Source organism: Apium graveolens, chromosome 3 (genome assembly GCF_009905375.1).
Source record: "Apium graveolens cultivar Ventura chromosome 3, ASM990537v1, whole genome shotgun sequence".
Classification (NCBI taxonomy): Eukaryota; Viridiplantae; Streptophyta; class Magnoliopsida; order Apiales; family Apiaceae; genus Apium; species Apium graveolens.
This window is the reverse complement of record NC_133649.1, coordinates 122,700,778-122,711,060: the sequence shown is the minus strand read 5'-3', so window position 1 is coordinate 122,711,060 and position 10,283 is coordinate 122,700,778. Positions and strand designations below refer to the sequence as shown.

Below are 10,283 nucleotides of genomic sequence, written 5' to 3'. Positions count from 1 at the left end.
CTTTTAGTTGAGTAATTGCTTGAATTATGTATGTGGGTATCAATTCTGATGTATATGTGGGTATATGTTTTTGTTTTGATTTTTGATTTATAAGTATTTGTATTATTCTGTCACCCTTTATACAATACTGAGGAATCACGAAATTAGTTTAATTTATATAGTTGATCCGAACATTCATATTTTATTTCCAATTAATCGAGTTCTTTCCTGTTGGAGCATAACGATGCTTCTGATTTTCTTACTTATACAAAATGGTGACTGGTTGATTTTTAGTATCCATATATAATGATAGTGAGAACACATATATGTTTGAGTTTGTATTAGAAGGCTTCACTACTTGTAATATGTACTTACTTATCCATTTCCTGTTATTGATGTCTTCTTTGTCATTGCAGGTATTTGTTAAGGGAGTGGACAAGGACGACGTAGTACTAATGGCTGCAAGAGCATCGAGGTTAGAGAATCAAGATGCAATTGATGCTGCTATCGTTACAATGTTGGCAGACCCTAAACAGGTATTTTTAGATGTTTTTAGATAATAGAGATGTTCCTCTTGTGATGCGAAACAGCTAAATTATACTTGAATTCATGTTTTACTGAAGGCACGAGCTGGAATAACTGAGATCCATTTTCTGCCATTTAATCCAACTGACAAAAGAACAGCACTGGCATACATTGACAAAGCTGGTACAATGCATAGAGTTAGTAAATGTGCACCAGAGCAGGTAAAACTAGTTCTTGTAGTCTAAAGGTATCGGAGAAATTTCAGAGAATGCATTTGATAAGTTTGTTTGGTCTGGTGTTATGTAGATTCTTGACCTGGCACACAACAAAATCCAAAATTGAAAAGAAGGTACATTCAGTAATTGACAATTTTGCAGAACATGGACTTCGATCACTGGGGGTTGTTCGTCAGGTAACTGATAAAGATCTCATAGACAATAGCTTAAGTACTTTTGATGCAAATGTTTATGTTAGTGTACTTAATTTTTTTTCGGTTTCTTTCTACAGGAAGTGCCTGAGCGCAACAAAGACAGTTCTGGCGGGCTTTGGGAGTTCATTACACTTCGTCCTCTCTTTGATCCACCGCGTCATGATAGTGCTAAAACAATTAGAAGAGCTCTGGAACTTGGTGTCAGTGATATTCTCCATTAGTAGTTGCAATTTCAAAAATCAGGTACTATGATATCGTATTTGTTTAAGTAAATATTTTATGTGCTTATCTATACAGTGGTAAAAGCATGGAGAACGCTATGTGTGCTTGTTGCAAAGGAATAAAGATTGGGAAAATTCTAATCCATCGTGATGGTGATAATGGTAAACAGGTATAGTGTTCTAATTTCTAAATTTATTTCTTTAAGTGTGTTTAACACTTTCTGCTGTTGAATTTTTTGCTCCTTGGTTTCTGAATAACATTCATTTGTATATTTACAGCTTATATACGAAAAACTTCCAAAAGATATCTCAGAACGACATGTCTTGCTCTTGGATCTAGTTCTTGGAACTGGTAATATTTGTTGCATATCAAGAGAGTGAGGGAGGGGGATTCCTTTTACTTTCACTTGTTTTCTGAAGTTATTACAAAATAACAAACTTCATTCTTTTATTGAAGGCAACTCAGCCAACCAGGCGATTGAATTACTCATACAGAAGGGAGTACCGGAATCCCATATTATATTTCTTAATCTTATATCTGTAAGTGTTATAAATAAATTGTTTGCATTTACAATTATGCCTTAGAGTTCCCTTGTCACTGATTCATTTGTCATTGATTCGTATAGGCTCCTGAAGGAATACATTGTGTCAGCAAGAGATTCCCAACGCTTAAAATAGTTACTTCAAAGATTGATGTAGCATTAAATGAAGAGTTTCGTGTAATACCGGGTATGGGGGAGTTTGGAGATCGTTACTTTGGTACCGATGATTGATTACTCAGAAGAGTGATATAAAATCGATATATCTGAAAACCATAAATTTATGTATAATTTCTTTAATTATTTGTATCACATTGGATTTGTTCTAATTCAAGAATCATTTGTGGCGAGGTTATTTTGTTGGGAAGGTAATTTGGAGTCATTTTAAATGTCAAAACTAAGACTTTTGGGACATCACTTGTTTATAATAAAGTATCAGGGCGTTTCACGAGAGATGATGTGAACTCTGAACTTTGAAGTATTTAGTTTTTCACTTTTTTAGGGTGCCAAGATATTTTCTTTTCATATAGAGCTTTCTACTTGTGTAATATAAATATTTCCTGTGTCATCAGACAATTGGTATTTCTTTCACGATATTAATCCGATGTAGGATAGATATATCCGCTACTGACTTGCATACATTTTAAAAGGCATTTACCTACAGTTTTTAGGATATGAAAATGATACAATTTATCTGTTGTATTCATAAGTTGTTTGCTTCATTTATATTTCAGTTTTCTGTAATATAATTTCAGGATCGATATATGCTGGAGTTGATTTTTGCAAGAAATTGTGTGGAGTCTCGATTGTTCGAAGGTGAGCGCTGAGGAATCTTTAAAACAAAAGAGTATTCTGTTTAAGACTTCTGTTTTGTTAGTCATGCTATGAAGGAGTTGATTACATATTTCAGCATTCCCTTCTTTTAAACATATATGAAACTCCAATATTATGTTACACCAGCAGTGAAGGGATTCACTACTGCACCAGGCGATTGAATTACTCATACAGAAGGGAGTACCGGAATCCCATATTATATTTCTTAATCTTATATCTGTAAGTGTTATAAGTAAATTGTTTGCATTTACAGTTATGCCTTAGAGTTCCCTTGTCACTAATTCATTTGTCATTGATTCGTATAGGCTCCTGAAGGAATACATTGTGTCAGCAAGAGGTTCCCAACGCTTAAAATAGTTACTTCAGAGATTGATGTAGCATTAAATGAAGAGTTTCGTGTAATACCGGGTATGGGGGAGTTTGGAGATCGTTACTTTGGTACCGATGATTGATTACTCAGAAGAGTGATATCAGCAATTATCTTGGTGTTTACTCTCGAAGGACGTACCACACCAGCCTATGTAACATAGAGTTAGAGAGTGTAAATGTAGTTCAACTCGTGCACACAAGTGAGTTTGTATTTTGTCTTTTATCTAGCAATTATGTTGGAGGAAGCTTTGAGTTTTGCATATATATATAAAATCTTTGGCTACTGCATGAGGAATGTGATGTATGATATTCTTAATTGTTTAATGGTATTATTAACCCAGAAACCTGACAGTTTAAGTTTGATTCTGGCATTCAAGTGTTTGGGACCCGTACATATGATTATTGTCATCATACGGGACGAGGCTACATGAGCTTTACTAAGGAGTGGGAAGATACAGAAGAACGAGGGCGTTCCTCAAATGATATTTTACATGCTATTGTCGGTACCAAGTCAAATTCTTTGTATAGACAGTAGTAGAATATATGAATGGATATGTGTAGTACTTGATATTTGGATTAGACGAATCTGTTGTACCTGATGTTTGAATATTGATTGTTAGATTTATAGATGACTGGTATTATGCAGCAATTGGTTTTGGTACTTCATTGGTTTTTGGAATCTATAGTTTTAAAATATGCATTAATAAAATAGGTACAAACATCATTACAATGGAAAATGATGTCTCTCAAAGCTTAATACATCAGTTCTAGTGGACCATTAACATCAGTAAAAACTGATGTTAAATACTACAACAAAAAAAATTATTAAAACAAAAAACTGATGTTATTAAGTATTATAGAAATCAATTTGTTACAAATAGACATCGGTTACCAATTAAGAACCGATGTCAAAGGTATTGTTAACATCAGTTTTTGATGAAAACTGTTGTTACTGGTACTAGTAACATCAGTTTATTGGTTAAATTGAAAGATTTTGCTTAGCTCATATATATTTAAATTGATAAAAATATCATATTCTGATGATATATGAAGATTAGATATGCATGAGAAATTTAATATCAAGATATAGAAATCGGTTTTAAACAAAGAACTGATGTTATATGTTGTATTTAACATCAGTTTAAAACCGATGTTAAATGGGGGGTCTTTAACATCACCCACGAAGACATCGGATTTTTGCATTCATAGACATCGGTTTTTAGCCGATGTCTATTGACGTTTTTCTAGTAGTGGCGGCTTACTCATAAGACTGAGAAGTTCGAATGGATAGAGAAATACGAGAACAGCTTTTAAGAACTGAAGCAAAGATTGGTGACGGCCCCTATGATGGCATTGCCGGATGGAAAAGAAGATTTTGTGATCTGTAGTGACGCTTCGCATAAGGAATTAGGGTGCTTCTTATACAACACAACAAGGTAATCGCGTACGCGTCAAGATAATTAAGGGAATATAAAATTCGATATCCCCACCCATGAGCTTGGGCTCGTGGCAGTAGCTTTGCCCTAAAGATTGGAGGCACTACTTGTATGGAGAGAAGTGCGAGATTTATACAAGCCATAAGTGCTCTAGTGCATTTTCATGCAGAAAGAGCTCAACATGTGCCAGAGAAGGTGGTTAGAGCTAATCAAGGATTATGATTATGAGATTCTTTATCATTCAGGGAAAGCCAAAATGGTGGCTAATGCCCTTAGTATAAAGGAGAGACTCAAGATGATAATGTCTTTGAGAGAGTTTATAAGAGGTTTTGAGAAAATGGAAATGGAAGTGAAGGTAACCGGAGCCGGTACCGAAAAGCTGTTTGAGATTGCAATACAGCCCGAATTATTGGAAAAGAACAGATTGTGCCAGAAAAAGTGATGAATGAAGGCAGAGAGCCAACAAATAGATAAGAGATTAATACCGAGAAAGATGATAAGGGAATAATGAGGTATTCCTACAGAATTTGGGTTCAAAATGTTCAAGAGCTTAAAGATGAGATTTTAGATGAAAGCTAGTTTGAGGAATAAGATTTAGAGCAAACCCTGAATGTGATAGTCAGGGAGGTCGCCATCAAGATAGAAGGAACCCATAACATGATGAAGTGGAAAATGAGGATTTAAAATATGTAGGATGACCCCAATTATGGGGAGGAGGAGGGAATGTTCAAACTAAGGAAACAGAAGTCGAGTAAGGAAAGGAGACCCGAGACGGTACTCCTATACGAAAATTTATGGACCTTTCTAGACAGAACTTAGACTATTATCCCCAACCACCACCCTGAGGAAACAATGCGGTGAGAAATTTTTTCAGGACCTTTAAGTCGCTAAGCTCTCAGAGTTCCAAGGAACAAGCTGACCCAGTCGAGGCAAGAGTCTGGATAAAGGAAATATAGGAATCATTTGAGATTCTAAATGATTAACAAATCACAAAAGACTGTTTTTGTCAATTACCCTCCTAAGAGAGAGGCCACCCACTGGTGAAAGTCCAAGGAAGGCACGGAGCCAGAGGTTATAATAAACTGATTAAAGTTCAATCAATTGTTTTCGGGAAAGTACTTCCCAAGGTTAGGGAGATAGTGTAAAAGCTTTAAGAGCCAGAACAAAGGTGGACGAATATGATGAATTATGAATCTAAGATTGTAAAAGTTGTAAAGATTCGTTCGGAGGACAAGAATCCCAGAACGGCGTGATGTTTGAAGTAAATAATTAGTGGGTTCATGAAATGATTGTAAGAGAAAGAAAAAATAAAAAGAAACTGAAGTGGAATGGAATATAAAGGTAATAGTGTTTGAGGAATGATAAGGGAGTTGGGTATGAGGAAACCCTAAAGAATCATAGTAATAGAAATAGAAAAGTATGTGATCGTCAGGATGAGGATGATTCACTATGAGCTAAAGTTGATGGTTAAAGGCATAAGAGATGTACATATTGTACCCCCTTTAAGATTGGGAGAATTTGAGGAAACCTTGAGATAGTTCGAAGGATAAATAATGAGACGCGGATAGACTGAGGAGACAAGAAAGTAGGAAATTAGGAAAATTGGATGAAGGCGGTGACCTTCAAGAAGGTGAAGTGTAAGACCGGTGGCATGATACCCAGAAAGGGAGACGCCAGGTATGAAAGACATCCCAACATTGAGATGACTGTTGAGATAAACAACAAAAGAAATGAGGATTTATTAAGAAGATGTTCACGTTGAACACGACCAATATCTTCCAGAACATCCATGTTATCATTACCAAATTAGGAAAGAAAAGCGGGTAACCATTGTTATCTTTTGAAGGCCATATGTGTTGACCTCAGTTTGAATAAGGATGCTATTGTGAAATTGGTATAGACTATCTGGGTGGGAATGATTGAATAAGATAATCTATCAAGGATATATGACTTGATTTATCCATGGAAGGATGCAAGTACCTTTTTAAAGGTGGAATTAAGGATATAACTTCGATAACTTGAGATGAATCCTAGGGGAATGCATGAAGGTTGGCATTTCACCCTTAATAGGGACAGTATGAGTTTTGACAAGTATAAATTGGAAAGGATTAAGGTAACAACAACCTTTAAGGATCAGTGGAGAAATTTTTCAGAAGTATATAGACAATGATTCTGGTATTAGTAAATGGTATCTTGATATGCCCTGTGCCTAGGGTGTACCTGATGAAGGATTTAAGGATAACCTTAGAGGTTTTACAAGGAGAAAGGTAATATTCAAAGTCTCAAGAATAGAAATTTTGATAAAGGAAATGTGACGTAATTATAATAATGCCAGGTGGGGCACATGTTGAACCATAAGAAAGTATAGATTGACCCAATAAGGGTCGAGATTGGTGAAATCAAGTAGGACCCAAGATAAGGGACGTCTGAAGTATGATCGATAGTCAGTCGTGACAATGTTAACCTCTAAAAGACCGAGGCAGTAACTTATGGAAAAATGGTGATATATTTTTTACCAAAGCGTAAGGAAGAGCATTTTTACACAAGCAGTGATTGGAAATGAGGTAGAAAATTTAGTTGAAGGTCATTTAAAAGACATTGATTGTAAGGAAATTTTACTATCAGGAAAGGCCAAAGAGGTGGCCGACACTTTAAATGTAAGAGGATAATTATAGGCGCTCGTGCCATAGGAATACAGTGATGATGGTTAAAGCCGTGAAGGTTGTATTATAGTTTGGAAGATTGACATTCCTTCTGATGATTGTGCGATACTCAACCGTGATAGTAGTTTTGTAAAGATTTAATTTATGTAATCGCTGTGAGCGGGCTTCCTATCTTAGAAGGTCCTATCTTGAGATAAACTAGGACCATGTTATGAAAGGACTAAATGAACCTTTGAGCTTCATATCTCCTAATAAAGAAATATGGTTAATAATGGTATTAGCCTGCTATCGTTGCTTTCATTGAAACTCTTCTGTAATTTTATCTGCTTCATGTCATGTATGTACGTCAGGATCAGGAGTGTTCTTCATGAATCATGAATGGTGATTATGTTACCTCCTTAGAAGGATTCGATACGATATGTATGGACTCCGTATGGTTAGCTATTAAGGCTTTATGGAAAACGAATGACTACAGTAGGTCAGCGATGGACCATAGTAATGCAGCAATGATTCTGCGAGTAATGAGAAGATTACAACCGTAAGAGTTGTATTAGAATGGATGTTGAGATTGAGTACCACTAATCGGGTTGTGGTGATGTATAAGTTATCATTGATAGACTACCTAGTGGAGTATTTACATATTATATATTTATTCCCTCTTATGAATAGAGAGTCGTATTACTATACGAGGAAGGTTGCGGTGCAAGCATAGAATTCTAGTAACGATGATGTATAAAATGAGATTCCAGATTCGATTTTCGATGTCGAGGAAGTTTCAAAGGTGATTGAGTATAAGCTCGAGGAAGAGCATGGGTCCATAGAATGATGGACAGAATAGCAAAAATATTTAAGCATGCAAAATGCGATGCGATAATACTTGATGTTGATATATATATATATGTGTGTTTTGTTCTCCTATGACAAACCTCTATAGTTCAGAGGTAGGTTCCAAGCCAGATATTTTGTGGCAGTATATTTTTTTTATATATACAATTCTCTTCAATTCGTTCTTTTATCTTCTTTTCATTTCATATAAACTGAGAAGAATAACCCTTCCAGAAGGGGAGGTATTGCCAAATGACTATCTATCTGTATGATAGAAGCCGAGTAGGATACCATCTATTGTTTAATTGCTTGTCAAGTACTAAAGGCTGGCCACCTTCTGTACTAACTATGCAATATAACAAGTGCTCATGATCATAGCGATCTCTCAACAAATTCCTTTACTTCTATATGATTGATCAAACTTTGGAAAATAGAAACAACTGAAAAAGGAGTAGTAAAGTTGTGGTGGTATTCAGAATGGAAACACATTCGTGATACTAAGGTTGACGTGGTTATTAAAAGGTTATAGAACGCTAACGAGCAAAAGTATAACCAGTATAATATTAGGATCGGAAGGTAGTAGCGATTATGAACTGGAAAAGAATGGGTATTGAGAAGCAAAAGCTCTAATGCTAAAAGCTATAATGAGAGTCTGTGCAATAGACTTGAAAAAATTTGGAATGATCACTTAACGCGGATTGAATTTTCTCACGATAATAGATCGTATGTCAGGTATCAAGATGTCGTCTTATGAGATCTTTGAAGGAAGACAATGTCGATCCCCCTTATGTTAGGATGAAGTTGTAGAGCGCAAGATGCTCGGACCAGCAGTGGTCCAAAGGACCAAGGATATAATAGATTTAATCAGAGGACGGCTGGTAGTAGCCCAAGATGGGAACACGAAGTATGTTGATTTGACATGAAAGGACAAGAAATAGGAAGTAGGGGACCTAGTGTTGTTATAGGTATTCCCTTGGAAAGGAAGGATGGGGTTCGGAAAGAAAGGGAAGCCAAGTCCACGAATTATTGGACCCTTGGATATATTAAGACGTATTGGGAAGATAGCATATGAGCTAGCCCTACCCCCGAACATGTAGCAAGTCATAACGTATTTCACGTATCAATGTTAAGGAAGTGTAATTCGGATGCCAGATAAATAGGGGCATATGAGCGCATAGACATGCAACCAGACGTAACCTATATGGAGCAACCAGGAAGGGTTATTGTAATAACCCCAATTTTGGGAAATTTTTGAAACCCGGATGAATAGTAACGTTTGCTGACAATGCTGATTAAGAAAAATTATCAGACCACGATATATAGGAGTACTGTTATGGAAATTCCAAGATCGTATTAGTATTCCATAAAGAAAATAAGTGTATGTAAAAGCCGTCGGATTTCGAAAACGAGCACTTTTATTTTTCCCCGAGATTTCCACTAGACATTAAGGGATTTAAGAAATTAATATTAAGATGAAGGATTTTATATTCAAGGATTATAAAGGAGAATTAATTTAGGTATTAAAAATACCAAGAAGATTTTATCAATAAAACCATTAAGGTATTTAACCAAATGATCAACAAGATTGAGTGATAACCGGACAAAGAAATGAATAACGACTCTTGTAAATACATTTGCAAGTGGCAAGGCAAGTGGATGGTTGATCAAACAAGAAACCAAGTGATAGTTAGGAAGGAATGGCTAGTTAATTATATAGTTAACTAGGGATGATCTCATCTCACCACAAATCACCAACACATGGCAAATGGTGAGATCATCTTCCACTAACTCCTTTGTTTATTATTAACCTAGCAAAATATCAAGACAACTCATCATTATCCACCATATTATTCCACCAACACAAGAAAGCAAAAGCATTTCCTCCCCCATTTCCATTGCTCTCGGCCAAAACAGAACCAGCACATTAAAACTGTTGTATCTCCTTCATTTCTCATTCAAATATTGTGTTCTATAGCTCGTTGGAAAGGTATTGAGATTGCCTACAACTCTTGTTCACAAGTCTTGTCCAAATAAACAAGGTAAGACCCTCATTTTTATAGTTCTTTCAATCGGACTTTTAGAAACTTCAAAGCCTAACTTTGTGTTCTTGATTTCTTTGGAAAGATCAAGCTTGTAGGAGGCTCCCTAAGGCTTCCTAGCAACTTAACACCTCCCAAGGAAGGTATAAATTTCAAAACCTAGCCTTTAATTTATTTGTTATTAAGTTTAATGGTTGGTTTTGTGAAATGAGAAGCATGGATTGTGATTATTAGTAGTTTGGTTTGATTTGGAAGTGTTTTGGTAATTGAAGCTTGATTATAGTTCATAGGTCTTGATTGTGGTTGTTTGAGTTGAAAAACTTGGAGGTTATGGACTGACGTGGTATGGTTTAGGTGAAGTTTTGTTGTATTGATGGTTATGAGTTGGTTGGTGGTTAATTGGAGTAGTTTAAACATTGGTAA

At 35.7% G+C, this 10,283-nt stretch overlaps 1 protein-coding gene across 1 annotated transcript; it reads left to right on the top strand.

The window, feature by feature from the left end:
• The first annotated feature begins 1,182 nt into the window (after positions 1-1,182).
• Positions 1,183-1,938, top strand: LOC141714556 (uridine/cytidine kinase UKL1, chloroplastic-like). Its single transcript, XM_074518070.1, has 5 exons — positions 1,183-1,190; positions 1,232-1,325; positions 1,435-1,507; positions 1,613-1,695; positions 1,782-1,938. Exons 1-5 carry the CDS (start codon positions 1,183-1,185, stop codon positions 1,926-1,928), a joined length of 405 nt encoding a protein of 134 aa, XP_074374171.1. The 3' UTR covers positions 1,929-1,938.
• The last annotated feature ends 8,345 nt before the right edge of the window (positions 1,939-10,283 follow it).